Raw genomic sequence first — 17,638 nt, forward strand, 5'->3', positions numbered from 1 at the left:
GACTCCTTCAGCTCTCAGTAGGCATTAAGCTCCTTTAAGCTCTGGTTTAAGCTCCTTTCTCACTTTTAAATCTCAGTGGGTTTTGGGGCCTTGTGACTAAACTCCCTTTCTTTGCCAGGTGGGGGGAATGTTTGACACAGTCCAGCGCAGTACACAGCAGACAACTGAATGGGCTGTGCTTCTCCTGGACATCATCAGCAGTGGCACTGTGGACATGCAGTCAAACAAGTAACTTTCTGGCTGACTTCTCATCCATACAGTTCCCAGGGGAGGCAGTTGCTAGCGTGGCCCCATGTCTCATGTTAGCTGTCTGTCTGTCTAGACCTTTTGTCAGAAGTACTGTAGTAGCTGAAAGAGACTTTGGAGCAATAGCAGGCCACAACTTAGGTTCTAATATCCAAGTTCTCTGCCATGTCCAGAGCGAACTTGGCTTTCCGGATGCAGAGAGATATGCAGGGGAGAGCTGAGTCTGGACTAGCTTCTTAGAGACACTGAATGGATAGAAAGGAGTCCAGTCTTTTTCTGTGATACTGCACTTTAACTCAAGTGGGAACACCCTGTGGTGTATAAGCAAAAGGAGGATTAGTGTGGGAGTTTAGTCTGAAGACTGGCACTTCTGACTGTAGGCAGTACTCTTGACAATCTAATGATGTTTGGTCTTGCTCTGATGGCAAAGGCTTTATATCAGCTTCTCAGGTGACCTTGACCTTTCTGCTCTGACCAACAGTGAGCTCTTCACCACTGTGCTGGACATGCTGAGTGTCCTCATCAACGGCACCCTGGCTGCTGATATGTCCAGCATTTCTCAGGGCAGCATGGAGGAGAACAAGCGGGCGTACATGAATCTTGTCAAGAAACTCAGGGTGAGGGACACCAGGTCCTGTGTGGGGAGCAGAGTGTGCTGTGTTGTGGTTGTCCAGCTGTGCAGATTTGCCTGTGTCATGGATGGTACCTGTGCTGTTGCTGCTGTTTAGATGAAGCAGTGAGGGTGGCCCCTATGACTCTGTAGGGCTGAAGGGTGTGAAGGTGAGAGGTGTAATGCAGGGATGGAGGCTGATACCAGAAGAGGCGTAGGTGGGCTTTGAATGGCTTTTCCTGAGCAGTTCTTCAGGTCTTCTCTATTCCACATGTGTAGAAGGAGCTGGGGGACCGGCAATCTGACAGCCTGGAGAAGGTGCGACAGCTGCTGCCACTTCCCAAGCAGACCCGAGATGTCATCACCTGTGAACCTCAGGGATCCCTCATTGACACTAAAGGCAATAAAATAGCTGGCTTTGATTCCATCTTCAAGAAAGAAGTAAGTGAAGCATTTTTGTCTGTGTCACAGCTCCTGAGTGCAGGTGTCACCTTGTCCTCTGATGCCTTGAGTCTGCACAGCTTGAGAGGCATCTATGTGCAGTGCCTTGTTCCCTGACAGGCTTGAAGTGGCTGGCTGCACACAGACAAGCTGGCACATAGCCATGTCCAAGAAGGGCATAGCTGGGTGTTAATGCTTGGTGATACATGCTGCTGTGGCCTGAAATGTTAATCAAACTTTGGTTTTGTACCTATGGTTGTATAAAGCATAAAGAAACAAACATAATCCCTGTCATATAAGTTACTGGGCAGTGCCAGTGTACAGGAGACTGACAGAAATGGGATGAAGGAGACTAGCAGTTGTTGATGAAGGCCTTTAGAAATTACTGCTTTGCCATCTGCAAGAGCCAGGACCTTTAGGGTAGGGGCTCAGGCTGTTTGCTGAGAGATCTGCAGTAGAGCCTGAAGAATGCATAGTTTCCTGTACTTTCATAGGAACAACAACAGGAACTTAGAGGTTCTTATCTCTTGGTTTTAAGGGTTTACAAGTCTCTACGAAGCAGAAGATTTCCCCTTGGGATCTCTTTGAGGGCTTGAAGCACTCAGCCCCTCTCTCCTGGGGCTGGTTTGGGACAGTCAGGGTGGATCGCAAGGTGTCCAGATTTGAGGAGCAGCAGAGGCTTCTCCTGTATCACACACATCTGAAACCCAAGCCCCGCAGTTACTACCTGGAGCCATTGCCACTGCCCCCGGAAGAGGAAGAGCCTCCGACACCTGTGGCTTTAGAGCCAGAGAAGAAAGCTGCAGAACCAGCCAAGGCTGACAAAACGAGCTCCAATCCTGCTGCCTCTACTGAGGAACGCAAGAAGAAACAGAGCAAAACCAAGAAACGCAATCAATCTGCCAGCAAAACTGAGGTAATGGGAGTGTCCAGCAGCTGTGCACCTCCTTTGTCCACCACTCCTAGTCACAGAACACTCCCTGGTGTCTTCCTGAGGAGCCTGAGAGTGGTATAATGGTGATGATGTGATAGTTTCCTCTCAGTTGGGAATGCTGGAGCTCTGTCCTGGTCTATAGCCTGGGGCAGGGCAAACATTTTCTTAATCCCTGATGGGAAGGAAGGAGGCTGTCCGGGTTCAGATAGCATCCCAGGTTTCCTTTGGTGCTTTTTGCAACCCTTTCATACTCCTCATCCACTCATGAATTCCCAGTGCCTATTGATATTTCTTATTCCTTTGACTTTGCAGGATTTTGTGTTGGGCCCTAGCCGAGTGGTTTCCTATGGAGTGGGTATGCCTACAGATCTCTTGCATCACCAGTCAGGAAGCACAATGTCGAGGCTGACATATGGGCCATCACCAGTGGGTCTCTATGCCCAGAATCAGCCTCTTCCAGCAGGTAGGTGCACCGGAGAGTTGAGCATATTGTACCTCTTTGTGAACCTCTTGTAAGAACCCCGTCTGTGAGATGGCCCTATGCAGGCCCCTACACTTTGTCCTTTTGCCTGTCGTTTCTAGATACAGTTATGTACAGTTGTTCTGGAGCTATGAGGTGCACCTATTGCTTGTTTCTCTTCCGCTTGCAGGTGGCCCTCGCCTGGATACATCCTACAGACCTGTACGCATGCCACTGGGAAAACTGGTTCAGAGCCGACCTCCATACAGTGGTGTGCTGCCTCCAGGGATGGGGAGCATGATGGGCATTGACCCCTCCTACAAGCCAGCAGTGTACAGGCAGCAGCCTCCAGTATCCCAGGGACAGATACTGAGGCAGCAGCTTCAAGCAAAGTTGGTAAGTCAGAGCTGTGTTCTTGCTGTTTCTGGGTCCGCAGTGTACAACAAGCCTCAGCTGTTTGGTGCTGTCCCTGTTAGCCAGAACTGCCCAACCCTGTCTCTGTGTCTGCTCTAGAAAGATTGTCTCGTGTCTGTTCCTCTGGTGCCACCTGCTTTGTGGGCCCATGTCACAAACAGTTGGGGGAGGCAGTCAGTGAGGTGTTCTGGGGCATCTGTGGCCTCTGGGCAATGAGAGGGACATGTCCTGGTTGTGAGGTGGCAAGTTTTTTAGTGGCCTCTTTGTCCCAGGTCAGGGTGAGGCAGAAGTCATGAGCATGTGCTTACTGTGCAGCAACCTCATAGGCTAAGCAGTGAAGGTACTTGTCTGGTTTGGTGGGAGCTGCTGAGGAGGGAGCAGCAGTGTTCTTGCCCTTTGGAGATGTTGGAAAAAGCGTTTCTCTGTTGCCTTCCAGCAGGGCCAGGGCATAATGAGCCAGCAGCCTGTGCGCCAGATGGCTCCAACCCCATCCTATGGAGCGCTGCAGCCCTCCCAGGTAAGTGGCAATTCACAGGTAGGACTGGAGTCTGGCTCCAGTACAGGGCAGCAGCTTCATTCTTGCTGCTAAATCCTGCAGGCTCTTGGCTCTTCTCACTCCTCGATGAGCTTGCTTGTAACAGTATTTACAGGAGGCTGTTGTTCTGTGTTCCAGATTCTCTTTTCTACCTTACCCCATGACTGAAAAAGGTGTTTTGTTTCATTTCAGGGTTACACTCCTTACGTCTCCCACATAGGCCTTCAGCAGCACCCCTCCCAGTCAGGCACGATGGTACCTCCTACCTACTCTGGCCAGCCCTATCAGAATTCCCACCCCAGCTCTAATCCTGCTCTAGTGGATCCTGTTAGACAGATGCAGCAGAGACCAAGTGGCTACGTGCACCAGCAGGCCCCTGGCTATGGGCACACCTTGAGCAACACACAGAGGTATCTCCTGCCCTATGGGATATTAGTAAGCTGTATTTAATCAAGGGCTTCCCTGCTCTGCTTAGACAACCCTAACAGCAATCTGTGAACACCCCATTCTCCATGCTGTGTTATGCAGCATCTGTGTCCTTTGCACCCTCAGAGGAACATCTTTATCCAGCTTCAGTCCTGGGAAGAAACAGAGAGACAGGCAGGAAACAGTGTGAGCATTCACAGAAAAATAGAATAGAGAAGTATGATAAAAATTACCTGGTAAAGTAATAGTTTTGCTTTCAAATCTAACCAGTGGATCACCATCAAAGAGCTAAATTTTGGATTTCCGTAGCTCCTGAGCAGGCATAAATCCAGCACGGAAACCATGCAGAACAGTGGGATGAGGACTGTTACTTAAGGATTTTAGAAAAAGAGGTTGGATTAAACCCTTGAGAGGCCCTAATGTCCCTCACCTACCTCTCTGCAGACAGACAGCATGGATTGCAGGGGGCTGTTTGGGCTGTCTTCTTGTCCATGGCAGAAGTTGTGTTTGGATTAAAGAAGCTGACTGCCCATGAATCTTTTACTCCGTGAGCTTTTCCTTTTCTCTTGCAGGTTTCCTCACCAGTCAATACAGCAGACCCCCATGATGAGTGGGATGAACCATTTGGGTCCCCAAGGAGTCCCCTCAGGAATTCGACCCAGCCAGATACTTCCTGACCAGCAGCAGCAGCAGTACCTGAGGCAGCAGCAGCAACAGCAGATGCTGAGGGTGAGTGGTTGCTGACAGGAGGAAGGCTGCTGGAGCTGGAGAAAGCTTGCACAGAGCTGCTTCACTCTTGCCCCTGTGTGTCAGGATGTCAGGGCTGTCTGTAGTAATTTAACAGGCAATTCTGCTTTCCTTAGACCTGCCCACTCCTGATGGAGGCACTGGCTGCACTGCCTTGTGCCAGTCACCCAGCATGAGCTAAAAGGAATTTAATATCAGTAATGGTCTGTTCAGGCCTCTGTGGCCTCTATCCCACCTCTCCTTGCTCCACCTGAGCCAACAGATTGTGCAGAAAGTTAGCTGTTGCAGAAGTGTAGCTGGAGCCAGAAGCAAAGTGAAAATGCCCCTGCTCACACAAGAGCACATAAAGTTGTTCAAGATCATTTTTCAGGGCATATCTGCATTTCTCAAGATCAAAGTAAGTGGTGTTTGCAGTTTCCAGTGGCAGAAAATCTGTATGGATCAGTTCATGTACTCCATTTCTAACAGTATATGGTGAAAAATGGATCCAAAGTCTCCTGTTAGACCCAACTCTCTAGATTCAAAGAAGTTCATAGGCATATGTTGACAGATATAAGTATTCCATGGATTTGCATTATGGTCTTTTGAATATTAAATACTTACATGTAATACAGATGAATTTCTTGGAGTTACAGAAATGTATTGAATTGACGGAAACACAGAAGTTTAACTGGTGAATCCAATACTTTGTGACAAGGCCTAGGAAACCTGTGGAATATGGGGAAGCTTCACATGGCACAGAGTGCTGAGTCTTTGTGTTCAGAGAGTGGTCTGAGAGAGACAGTGGCTCCTGCAGAGAGCTGCACTCAGCAGTATTTGAGAATTGCTGCCTTGTACTGGACAAGAGAACCGCCTCTAGCATGGTCAGCAACTTCTAGCCCTTTTGATGAGTAGCACCCCCTTACTATTCACTTGGTTTCTTTTAGCATTCTCCATCACTCATATTTAGAAGAACATGCCTCAGACAAATTGCAACACTTCTCTTAGCTCAGTAACTTCATGTATACCTTCAGCTTTTAGCTGACTTTGCTTGGTTGCTTAAAAACTCCACAAAGGTGGAATACCCAAGATCTCCCCTGTTTCTGTGTTAACAGGGCCATGCTAGATGTAGAACAGACTCCTGGTGCTAGAGTTAACTTTCATGATGCAGTGACTTGTACAAAAGGATGGGTGGCCTTTTGGTTTGTCTTGCATGGGTTGGTAGACAGGTGTTGCAAGAGGGTAGGACATGAAATTGGGAGGGGTGTCCTGGCTCATTTAGACAGTCATCTGCTTTCTTGTGTACCCAAGTCAGAGGATCAATTTCAAGAGCCTAAGTGACCAAACTGGTTTAAGGTGGAGGCTGAAAAGGCCATTCTAAAACCTCACTCCCTTTGTCTTGAATCCTTGATCCAAGCCTCAATGTGTTTGTAACTGGTTCTTGTATGAATTTTATTGTCCACTGTGCCCTGCTATTTACTGGCTGTTCTTTCTCTCTGATGTTTACCCAGTGCATTCATAGGGACCACTTGCAGGTTCTGTTCAAGTTTTTCTAACCTTCTTTCATAAGATACTGTCCCTTCTCTTGATTGTATTTTTGTCTGTTTTTAGAGTTTTGAAAGTCTGTTTTTAAAGTTTGAACCTTGCCCTTTTGAGCCAGTTGTGGGAACTGTACCTACCATCACTGTAGTGGGTTGTTATGTAGTTATTAGTAGTTTTCTGTTTCTGCTAGAAATTATTCTTTTGATCTAGAGACTGAAAACCTACATTGGCATATGGGAGAATTGTCTGAAAATTGGGAGAAATGAAAAAACTTTAAGATTTCTGGGTGTATTCTGACTCCAACACACTGAATATTCTTCTAGTTTTGCAAACATCTGGGTTTGAGCACTGCATCCAGTTTTATCTGCATCCCTTTATTGAAGTGCAACACCAGCTGGCATGACTGGCAGGAAAGGGCAGCACAATGGATCGAAGAGTTGGGGGATATGACTGAGAAGGAAAGTCTGAAATAGCTGGGCATTGCATTAGAGAGGCAAAGACAAGAGGAGAAATAAGTCCCTGAATTTTTTATCTTAAACAACCAAAACCCCCTTATCTCTTCTTACGCCTCAGCTGTAGGAAAAGAAATGGCCTTAAAACATAACATATGAGATTCAGGATAGAGATTAGGGAAAACTCCAGTAAGTAGGAGTAAATGTGACCTGGAGTGCAATGTATGGGGAGGTTATAGGAGCTCTATTGATACCTTTGGAAAGAATTTGAGTCAGACAAATACTCAGTGAAGTCAGTATTGATGTTAACTAGGAGGCAGGAGATGAGCCAGCCAGCCTCTGGAGTTCTTAGTTGCTTTCTATTCTTGTACCTTGTTTGCTCCTAGTAATTGGCAGGTAATGACCAGTAGACTGTGAGTTCTCTTCCTGCCATTTGTCAATACCTCATCTTGCAGAATGCTTTGTTTCTGTCCCTGTATTTTTTGCTGTTTCTTGACCGGGGTCAGGGTGCTGGTGAAATCTGGATAACTCAGGTACCTGTAAGGAAAATGGTGTAAGAGTGCATGTTACTGCATGGAACATCCTTCCTCCTTGAACCCTTCCTGGGCCCTGTTGCTGTGTACATTGCCCTGACAGTTCCCTGACCGTCCCTTCTCTTTTGTCTTCACAGCAGCAACAACAACAGCAGCAGCAACAACAACAGCAGCAGCAGCAGCAGCAACAGCAGCAGCAGCAGCAGCCCCAGCCCCCGCAGCCCCAGCCCCAGCAGCAGCCCCAGGTGTCCACAGTGCCTCAGCCACAGGCGCAGGGCCAGCCCCCGGGGCTGGGCATGCAGGCTCTTCCCCCACAGCAGCCCATTGTGAGTGTTCCCTCAGAGGCAGAGGGACGTGGTAATCCAACGCAAACCCAACTGCTCCATCTGCATCCCCACTTTCTCCCTCCCTGAGCTTCCCAGGGCCTGTGTGAATGCTGAGGCTGCCAGACAGGTGGTGAGGCTGTAACTGTGTTTCTCTCTTTGCAGTTCCAGCGCCAGGGCCTTCAGCAGACACAGCAGCAGCAGCAAACAGCTGCTCTGGTTCGACAGCTTCAACAGCAGCTTTCCAGTAAGCCTGAGTGTTCTTGATCCTGTTGCTAGTCTCCTCTCTGCTGTTTTCTATTGCAGGTACTCTGGTGTAGAGAAGCAAGGCTGAGCCAGTCTATCTGAGGCAGGGAGGTGGCATCAGGAATTAGAACTACCAGCCCAAGAGGGCACAGCAGCAGGGCAGGCATTGCTTGCCATCTTGTAAGCAACCTTCCGGACCTTCCTCCTGCTGCCTGCAGAGGGATGAGGGAGCTGAGCCTTTGTAGGGGCTGCCATGCATCTTTCCTGAAAGGATCCAGTGTGCAGCTTTAAATCATTTGGGGGTATTTTCTCTGCTGCAGGTGAACTCTGAGGAGCCCAGGGAGGCTGTAATCCTGGATGACCCAGAGATACTACTGTGGTTGTGTTGTGAACAGGCCAAGACTTCTTGGAGGCAGGAAGGGTACTCTGGGATGTGTAGCTGCACACTTGCTGTGTTTGTGGTGGTCTGTGGGTTTTTGTGGCTGCTGTCACAACAGGGGAATGGCATAGAAGGTGTTCAATCTGGCACGGTAGTCCTATAATCTGTATTGAATTACTGACTGGAGGATCAAGGCAGTGTCTCTGCTGTTCCCTTCTGAATGGCCTGCTGTCACTGTCTACTGTCACCTCACTGGCTTTTCTGGCATAAAAATGGCAGAAATGCTGTGAAAATGCCCAGAAACGAACTGCAGTTGCTTGGCTTTTTTGCAGTGAGTGTGAGACTGTGCCAGGTGTGGTAATGTGTGCAGTGGGGGACTTGGAAATTGTACTTGTTCCCTGATGGAAAATCCTTAGTCCTTGTGAACAAAAAGAACTCCCCAAACTAGAGTTTTAATATGCTGAGTTTCCCACTAGCCTGATTCACAAACCACAACTCTGTGCCAAGGGATCCCAGGCAGGACACTCAGATGTAGGCAGACCTCATATAAGAACCTAAATATAGCAGAATACCCATATTTTTGTATCCTGTCTGTACAGCAAATGTAGGTTTTGTGTATGGAACAGATGTGCAGGTCCAGTGCAGCCATGTGTCAGCAGGCAGCTTCCATGCTGCTTTCTTGGGTTTGCATCAGCTCCTGCTGGAAGCATCTGGAGTTCTTATTTGTAGTGTCTGGGATGGAGAGAAAAACAGGAGGTAAACCACGAGCAGCCTGTAGAAGGGGACAGGGGTACTTTGGGCCCAGCATAGACTGGCTTAGGAGATACCAGGGTATACCTGAATGTTTAGCAGAGTTGAAAAGGTGGCAGGTCAGCCAGGTTACCTTTGTCTCCTTTTACTTAGTCTGACTTTGTGTCAAACATGCTGATGTGGTTTCAGGGAAAAAAACTGGTACTCAAGTATACTGTGAGCACTGTAAATCACAAAACATCAGTCCCAGCAGTTTGGAAGTTCAAGAAGTTCTTGTAACTTTACCTTGTTTCCTGCCTTTTTTGTGCTATCTGAAAGTCCATTGGGCCTGTACTTCATTTGTACTGAGCTACTGACAAGAAGCCAGGATAATTGTCTCTGAAACCTTCATGAACTCTGGTTTCTGGATGTGCCTTAGGACGAGTGGCACTAGCTGGCTGAGCAGCTTTGTATGGCTGCAGGAGTATGCAGTCTTACAGGGCTGATTTTTCTTTTAAAATCCAAAACAATCCATAAACTCATCCTCCCAGCCAGCTGCCACCTTTCAGGGGTGTGTTATGGTTCTCCAGTTCTACCCTGAGGGACGGAAAGATCTCTGGAGAAATGTCAGGATTGGTACTGGCACATGTCTGTGTCTTCCTCAAAGAATGTGGGATCCTGGCTGTGCTGCTGCCAAAGGCTCAGGCAGAGATGCAGAGCAGGGAATGCTGTGAAAGTTTTACTTTTCTTCTCATGGCCTGTGACACACTCCTGATACTACACTGGTGATGTGGGGAGGGGAATCTCTTTTCTGAACTAGACTTGTGACTGTCCAACTCTGTCTTGACCTCAACAGATACACAGACACAACAGAACAACAACCCATTTGGACGCTACTGATCTGTGGCACTTCAGCTAATTCAGGAGAGAGACATCACTGTGGAAGGATGGTTACAGCCTCTTCAGCCTGACCCACAGTCTGGGGCAGTCCCAACCTCTGTCCTTGGGCCTGTGCCCCCAGTGCTGCTGCTGTCTGTCTCACAGGGAGATGCCAGAAGGAGGGTTTTATTGTACAGAGAAAGTGTTTTTACTATCCGATTTCTACAAATGTTTATGGAGATCCCTTGTGGCCAATAGTCTCCCTTCCCACTTTGGTTTCAGTTTTTACTCAGTTTTTAGTATTTTTGTTAAAATAATGATTAAGACATTGTAAAATTTTGTACTTTATTTATACCAGATGAACTCCATACTGCAGACATTCTCGGATGAATACAGAGAGCTTACTTTGCAAACTTGAGTGTGTATTCAGAGCCTGCCTTTTCTCCTCAGCACTCCTTCCATACAGCCCAGCAGCACCTCCACACATGGTCTTCATCTCTTTCTCAATAGAACTAATGTCTGCATTTTCAGCTTTTGTGAAGGCTAAACAATTTGGTTTTGGAAGGAAAGCCCTTCTTCCTTGTTTGTTTCATAAGCTGCTATTCACATTCTTGCAAGGGTTTGTGCAAACTTTGTAGGATTTATATGTTGATTACAAGCTTTACTAGTAGTCTGGCGTGTTCCACCAGGACACAGGTATAAAGCAAAGAGGGAGTTGTAATTCTGAGCTCTAACAAGCCCATCTTCCTCCCCACAGCAGTTTCTGAGATCTCAAGCTCATTACCTCTGCAGTGTAGGAGGAGCTGCAGACCAAGTGCACTCACAATGCTGCTTCTGGCTCCCCCCATCTCAGCAAGGTTTGGTTGATGAGCACCAAGGCTCCTCTGTTAACTCCTCCTTTAAAGCCACAGTGCTTTCTCTGCGTGTGTAACATGCTGCATTCTCAACTTCTGACTTGGCTAATGCAGCCTGCTGGCATGAGGTCTGCTCCTGCTCTCTGTTGAACCTGAAAGCCACCAGCACCTTTCATCTGTCTTTGGTTCCTTAGCAGTGGTCCGTGTTAGCTTTTCTTGACCAGTATCTTCCTTCTGTCCCATCTGTGTGGAGTAGGATAAGGCCCACAAGGACTCAGCAAAGAGCTGCACATGATCCATCTGAGGGCACATAAACAGTTCTGTAGGGTGGGCCACAGCAGGAAGGCTTGGGGGCTGAGGGGTGGCAGTGCCCCAGGGCTGGCTCCTGGGCCTGTGTCTGCTGTCCTAAGAACAGGGGCAGGTCTGGGGCTGCCCTGGGGGCAGCTGTGTGCCCTGGCACCACACGCCCTTGTGCCCTGCTCCTCCTCCACCTTGCCCCTGCACCTCAGCCAAGCTCCTGCCCGGTGGCTGCATGTGGTTGGAAAGTGTTGTTGGCCAGGCCTGAGGGAGAAGACTTGTGAGGACAGATGTGTGTGCAGGGCTGCTTCCTCTGCATCCCTGTGTCCCTTTCCATGGGGATTGGGCACAGCCCGGAGCTGGCAGTTGGGTCTCCTGTTCTGGGGGCTCTGCCTGCCTGCAGCCCGTGCTCGGTGACCCTAGGGGTGGAACCCTGCGCCTGCCCATGGCAGTGTCAGCTGGCCCCTGCTCTGCGGGACTCACGGCTGCGGCTCCAGGAGGACTGGGTGCCTCCCGTCCTGCCGGGGGTGGGGACAGGGAGGGCCCCAGGGCCAGCAGAGACTCCCTGGGCACACTGACCACTCTCTCCGCCCAGAACACGTGCCCCTTTTCCTGGTGTGCCGCCATGGCCGACAGCCCCCTCCTCTGCCGGCCCTGGGAGGCAGCTGAGCCTGCGCCAAGCGGCATCTTGGATGCTTCTTCTGCATCGCTGCCGCGCCGGGGGTGGGAGGGGGCGGCTCTGCCGCAGCCGGAGCGAGGCGGCAAAGGCAGCACCGCCCGGGGCAGGGGTGCGGTGGGTGCCGCTTGCACGGCAGCTGGGGCAGGACTGGGGGGATGCAGCGGGAGAACACGCAGGCAGGGGCTGATCTCCTGCTGTGTTGCTCTTCAGGGCCGCGGGGCTCTGGTGAGAGCACCCCAGGAACCACCCTGCCTCCCTGGGAAAAAGGGATGATCTGTCCCTGCCTGCGGCCAGGTGCCCTGCCAGGCTCTGCTCTTCCTCTGGCAAAAGGCTTCCCCAGCTGTGACAGCTGCTTTACAGTCCACATCTATGTGCAATGAGCAGGGCTCCATAGCTCTGTTTTGGGGACATCCAGGGCTGCCGCTGCCTCCCCATCACACACACCCCTTGGAGGCTGCCCAGAGGTTTCCAGTGGGTGCAGGGGCCGTGGGGACTAGGGGAGCCTCGGTCACAGCGCAGGGCTGTCTGGGGAGCTGCGCTCTGCCCGGCCTGCCTGTGTGCCTTGCAGCTGCTGTGCTGCACATTAGCACTGAGCCGAGCCACTGTGAGCAGGTCTGACAGCTTCCAGCCCTTCTGCTCCTTCTCGAGTCGTGGCTAAACGCTGCTTGTGACAGAGCCAGAGGCAAACGGGGGCATTTTAATACACACTGCCCATTGAGAAATGCACTCAGCTGCCCTGTTGTGGCCACCAGTCCAGGGAGGGGGTGTGGTGTGTGTGTTTGTTTGTTGCTGGGCTCCCTGAATCTGGGCACCAAACCCATGGGCTGCCTTGGCAGGGCCCACACACGCTGTCACACAGGATGTGCCCAGCGTGTGGGGAGAAGACCAACATGACACAAATCTTGACTCATTGGGGTGATGGGTAGGCTGGGGCAGGCTGTGCCCCACACACCCATCCCGCCCTGCAGCCTGGCATTCACAGTCCCCATAGACCATGCCCTGGGCAAAGGTGGCTTGTCAGGCACTGTCAGAGCTGGTGTTATGCAAGAAAATCGATCGCTGCTCACTCAAGCAGCTGAAGCTGGGAGTGGAGCAGCTGTGGTAGTACCCAGCCCTTTCACGGTGCTCGTGGAGGGGAGTGGGCCAAAAGGCACCACTGGAGCCATGCACCATCACCCCATCCTGGGCTGGTTTTGTTGGGCAGCAAGACCCAGGGAGCCTTGTCGGGAGCCCTGCCTGCTGAGGAGCAGCCCTGCACTGGTCAAGGGCCCCCTTCAAGGTGCTTCTTGAAGCTGATGAACCCTGGTGGGCACAGGGCAGGGTTGTGCATCCATCCCATGTGGTGGTGGATGATGTTGTCTGCTAAAGGGTGTACAAGGCGGCAGCTTGCAACTCACCCTGTGTATAACAGGCCAACACACAACCAATCAAGCTGCTGACCACCAGCAAGCAGTCCCTTGGAGAGGGAGCCGATCAGAAGAGACAGGAAAGCTCTGACCTGCTCTGAAGCAGCAGCTGGAAGCCTGTGGGGCAGGTGAAGACCACCCTGTGCTGAGGTGCAGGGATCTTCCTGCCACTGCATGTTCACTGACTCAGTACATGTGCCAGTGGTGTGAGTGGGAGTTAAAATAAATGCCTGCCCTTCGCATGCAGCCACACAAGCATCTTAAACAGGAAGCTGTGTCTGCTCTCTGGAGGCATTGGAGCTGATGCTACCTTGGCAATGGCAGAAGGAGGCAGGAACCAGATGAATCCATCAGGACCCAAATCCATGCCCTGTTTCAAATGATTTCTGTAATCCCATCAGGCAAGAATGAAACAGAGAGATGGCATGCTATGGGCAGAGGCAGCCTCTAGGAGAGGCGGCTCCTGCCAGGAGGCTGAGTGAGAGGGGAAGATACCCTGCATCCCAGTGCACGGCATGGAGAAGGGAGAGGCAGCAGGGCTGGGCCGGGCCCCAAGGCTGAGGGTGGGATGGGGCATCCCATACTAGGTACCTGCCGAATCCTCTCGGGACTACTGCAGAGCAGTAGGAGAAGCAGAGGCTGCTCCCCTGGCCGTGGGGAAACACGCCAGGGCTGAAGGGAGCTCCAGCTGCTGTGGGATGTGCCGGGGCAGCACAGCCCAGGGCTGCTCAGAGGTGGAGGGGACCTGTGTGGAGTGACTGGGGCAGACGCAGGCTGCGGTGGGGCAGGATTCTGGATGCCCAGGATGTGCAGGATGTCCAGGGCCGTGCCGGGATGCCTCCACAGAAGGGGTCGTTTTCTAGGGTGGTGCAGGACGCCCCAGGGTGTGCAGGTGTCCCTGTCGGGACAGTGGGGGTACCCCCTCTGCCCAGGGCCGATAGCTGGGCAGTGCCGGCGCCGTGCGCAGGGCAGGGTTCGGGATACCGGGGATGCAGGTGCGGCCGGTGCCGGTACCCGGAGGGTGCGGTACCGGACTGCGCGATGCTCGACGTGTGCGGCATCCCCTCGGCGCAGCGACCCGGGCGGTGCAGGTGCCGGGGCGTGCGGTCCCGAGCCCGGGGCCGTGGGATGCCCGATGCCGGTCCCGGTGCCGGTGCCGGGCGGCGGTGCCGGCCAGCGCAGCGGCAGCGAAGGGGTGCTGCGGTGCGGCCCCTCCCCAGCCCGCCCCCGCCGTGCACGCGCCGCGCGCTCCCGGTGCGGGGTCGGGCCGGACTGAGCGGAGCGCGGGGCGCGGAACAGCCGCCGCCGCCACCGGCATGGCCCAGCCGCGCCGCCGCCCCCGACGGTGAGTGAGCTGAGCCCGCCCCGCCCCGCCCCGCACGGCCCCGCACGGCCCGGCCCGCCGCGGCTCGGGATGGGGAGCGCGGCCGGACGGGACCGGACCGGATCGGCCCCACGGCGCGGGACTGGGGCCGGCAGGGGCGCGGGGGGCCCCGGGGAGTGGGATGGTCCCGGTTGCGGTCGCGGTCGCGGTCCCGTCGGGCGTCGCAGCGGGGTGCGCCGGGGTTAACGGGTGGGGCTGAGCGCGGCGGCGGCGGTAACGGCGAGGGTTAACGGGGCCGGATGAGCGGCCGCGGCGAGCCGGCGGGTTGCCATGGCGACGTGCTGAAAGGGGGATTGTGCGCCCGCTTCAGCTGCGCGGCCCGCATCCCGGCTCCCGCCCCGCATCCCGGCTCCCGCCCCGCATCCCGGCTCCCGCCCGGCATCCCGGCTCCCGCCCCGCATCCCGGCTCCCGCCCGGCATCCCGGCTCCCGCCCCGCATCTCGGCTCCCGCCCGGCATCCCGGCTCCCGCCCGGCATCCCGGCTCCTGCCCCGCATCCCGGCTCCCACGCGGCATCCCGGCTCCCGCCCCGCATCCCGGCTCCCGCCCCTCATCCCGGCTCCCGTTCCGCATCCTGGTTTCCGCCCGGCATCCCAGATCCCGCTCCGCATCCCGGCTCCCGCTCCGCATCCCGGTTCCCGCCCGGCATCCCGGCTCACGCCCGGCATTCCGGCTCAAGTCCCGCATCTCGGCCGCTACCCCCCACCCGCCGGGCCGCCCGGTCCCGCTCTGCCTGTCCTGTCAGACCCGGCACAGAGCAAGGAGCGGTGGCCGTCCTGGCTTGGGCGCTCTTGCCCCAGGGATTGGGATCATCCCCGGGGCTGCAAGGGTGTCTGTAGTGTAGGTACTGGTTAGGGGTATTGCAACGATGTTCCTGGTGCTGCCAGGCATGAGGCTGCTGGTGTGAGCATCCCTGGGTCAAGGGCAGGCAGGAGATCCCCTTGGCTCGGTTTATTTGGCATGAGGAATGACATTAGCCACTGGGCTTTTGGAGTGAAAGGGCATTCCCTGTTTCTCCCTTGGGCCAGAGGCTGAGTTGGAGGCAGACTGGCTGTCAAAACAGGGGCTCTGTGATACTGGCCATGCTCATTCGTGAGCAAGGTGGTGGGCCAGACATCCATCCACCCACCCATCCATCTGGTGGGTGCAGAGGTTGCTGGTGGCTCCGACAATGCACACTGGCTGGACCTGGCACTGTTCACCTGAGCTTGGCTCTGTCGTGCTCAAAGGCACAGAGCAGGACGTGGTGGGTGATGGTTAGTGCTGGGGTCTGTCTGTATCCAGTGCTGTCAGCAGCAAGGGAAAGAAATTATGAGGAACCTGAGACCTTTGTCCAGGCAGTCAGTCTCTGGAACCACACTCTCCCAAATGGTGACACCTCATTATGCTTGTACTGACAGCCCTTCCCAAGGCCACAGACCTCCCTTAGGGAAGTGGCTCTGGCATGAAGTCCCTGCAAGGCTGGGATTTTCCTTCCATCCTTTGAAGATGCCTCATGTGATGCTGCTGTTGACTTGGCCCCAGGTGATGGCAGAGGGGCTGGAGATGGCTTCACAGCTGGGCATGTGGGGGTGCAGTGGGAGATCTGACAGAGCAGCTCCCTATGAGCCCCTGTGCTGGCCATGCTCTGTGCCAGCCTGGTGGGACCTTCCTTCCTCTGCAAACCAGGGTGCTCTGTGGAATTGTAAGCATCTACCAGCTGGGTAAGGAGTGGATGTGTCCTCAGAGAGGGAGCTGCTGGTTGCCAAGGCAGGAGTCACTCTTAGCTCTGGGAAATGCCTGTGCCATAGGTGCACCTAAGCATCCATGCCAACACCTGGCGCAAGGCTGGGCACCCAGAGGTCCCCATTGGAACCAGACCTCTCCCTGCTCTGCAGGCTGCAGGTGGCCACCACTAGAGCTGGTGTCTGCAAAATGGTTAAAGGCTGACATTTAGAGGTCACACTTTTAGCACTGTGCATGTGTTTGCTTCATTTGCATTTGCAGTTAGCCGGGCTCGAGGCTTTGCCACTCGCATGTGCAGTTGCCATGGTTACATGTGCAGTAGGGATGTGGAGTTTGGTTGGACACCTGCAAACATGTAGCTTGCAACCTCCAGAGCACAAGCAAAAGCCACCGAGGTGCAGGGCAGCCCTCGGGCATGGGCGTGTGGGCCCTGCACGGGGCTGTGCTGAGGAAATGGGAGCTGCAGAGCCCATCTTGGCAGGGTGTGCACGCTCCTGGCTTGCACAGCCTCCAACTGCCCATGTTCAACAGCAACAAGCATCTAGGGCAGCCTTGTTGGAGGGAAGATTGAGCCCATGCCAGGGATATTGCCCTGTGCTTTTCATCTGGGGTTGTCTTCTTTCCAGACACTATGTAGAGGATTTTGTCCCAAAGGGCTGGAGCGAAGGTGCTGGAGAACAGGGTGGTGAGGGCAGCTAGAGCCTGGATATCACACGTGGAGTTGCTGTGCAGGCTGCTGGGGCCAGGGGCCTACCAAAGCTCCAGAGAGCAGCATGAGAATTGGCAGAGAGCTGTGCTAAGGCTCCAGTTGTGGTGGCTCTGGCTGTCCTGGCTCTCTGTGGGGTCTGCTCTGGGTGCTCAGGTCCAACAGAGACAGGGACTCATTCCAGGTGTCTTTTGACCAGGATCACGTTGAGTCCACGAGCGAGCACAAGGAGATAGTGACAGCCAAAATCCTGTGGCAGGTCCATGCTGGTCTTCATTTTGTGTCAAGGAAGGAGGTGTTTTAGAACAGCTGGTAATGAAGGGACCTTGAGGTTATCAAGTGCCTAAGCTCCATCTAAACCATTCCCAAGCAGCATTAGTTCAGGCAGCTCCTAAACCTCCCCAGCCACAGCAATTCTGCTGCCTCCCAAGCAGTTTGCTGCCATCTTCCTGTATCCTCTTTTCTAGGAGCTATTTCTTTGCAGCAGGCAGGGAATAAAGGAAGCTGTCCAGGAGCAAGTGAGGCCTCAGACAGACCAGCTGTGTTGGTGGCAGCTGGAGAAATCCAGTAACAGTAGGAGGGAGTAAGGATGATGGAAAGTGATGGGCACAGGGACACGGAGCACGTATCTGAGCAACAAGTTGTGGTGGAGCCACAGAGGAACCTGTGAAATCTTCTAGCAGAGCACGGAGGGGGTGTGTATTTGCCACCCT

The 17,638-nt window shown here is 53.5% G+C and overlaps 2 protein-coding genes across 7 annotated transcripts in view; both read left to right on the forward strand.

Moving 5' to 3' along the window:
- The window catches only part of MED12 (mediator complex subunit 12), a 36,469-nt gene extending 26,176 nt beyond the window's left edge, over positions 1–10,293 (forward strand). The window contains exons 33-44 of one of the 3 annotated variants that reach the window (XM_071569044.1): positions 119–228; positions 728–863; positions 1,136–1,297; positions 1,836–2,213; positions 2,544–2,694; positions 2,882–3,087; positions 3,542–3,622; positions 3,833–4,050; positions 4,639–4,795; positions 7,457–7,645; positions 7,808–7,889; positions 9,853–10,293. In XM_071569044.1, the coding sequence (XP_071425145.1) occupies positions 119–228; positions 728–863; positions 1,136–1,297; positions 1,836–2,213; positions 2,544–2,694; positions 2,882–3,087; positions 3,542–3,622; positions 3,833–4,050; positions 4,639–4,795; positions 7,457–7,645; positions 7,808–7,889; positions 9,853–9,896 (1,914 nt within the window). In that variant the 3' untranslated portion in view covers positions 9,897–10,293. The remainder of the gene's footprint in view (positions 1–118; positions 229–727; positions 864–1,135; positions 1,298–1,835; positions 2,214–2,543; positions 2,695–2,881; positions 3,088–3,541; positions 3,623–3,832; positions 4,051–4,638; positions 4,796–7,456; positions 7,646–7,807; positions 7,890–9,852) is intronic. The other 2 variants (XM_071569045.1, XM_071569046.1) reach the window with 2 other exon arrangements.
- Positions 10,294–13,634: 3,341 nt separating this feature from the next.
- NLGN3 (neuroligin 3) overlaps positions 13,635–17,638 on the forward strand; it is a 40,067-nt gene continuing 36,063 nt past the window's right edge. For 3 of the 4 annotated variants that reach the window (XM_071569337.1, XM_071569340.1, XM_071569341.1), the window contains exon 1: positions 14,370–14,456. The gene's annotated coding sequence lies outside the window, so the exon portion shown is untranslated. Of the gene's footprint in view, positions 13,699–14,369; positions 14,457–17,638 lie in introns of those variants that run through there. The other variant, XM_071569339.1, reaches the window with a different exon arrangement.

Source organism: Pithys albifrons, chromosome 14 (assembly GCF_047495875.1).
Source record: "Pithys albifrons albifrons isolate INPA30051 chromosome 14, PitAlb_v1, whole genome shotgun sequence".
In the NCBI taxonomy this organism is placed as follows: Eukaryota; Metazoa; Chordata; class Aves; order Passeriformes; family Thamnophilidae; genus Pithys; species Pithys albifrons.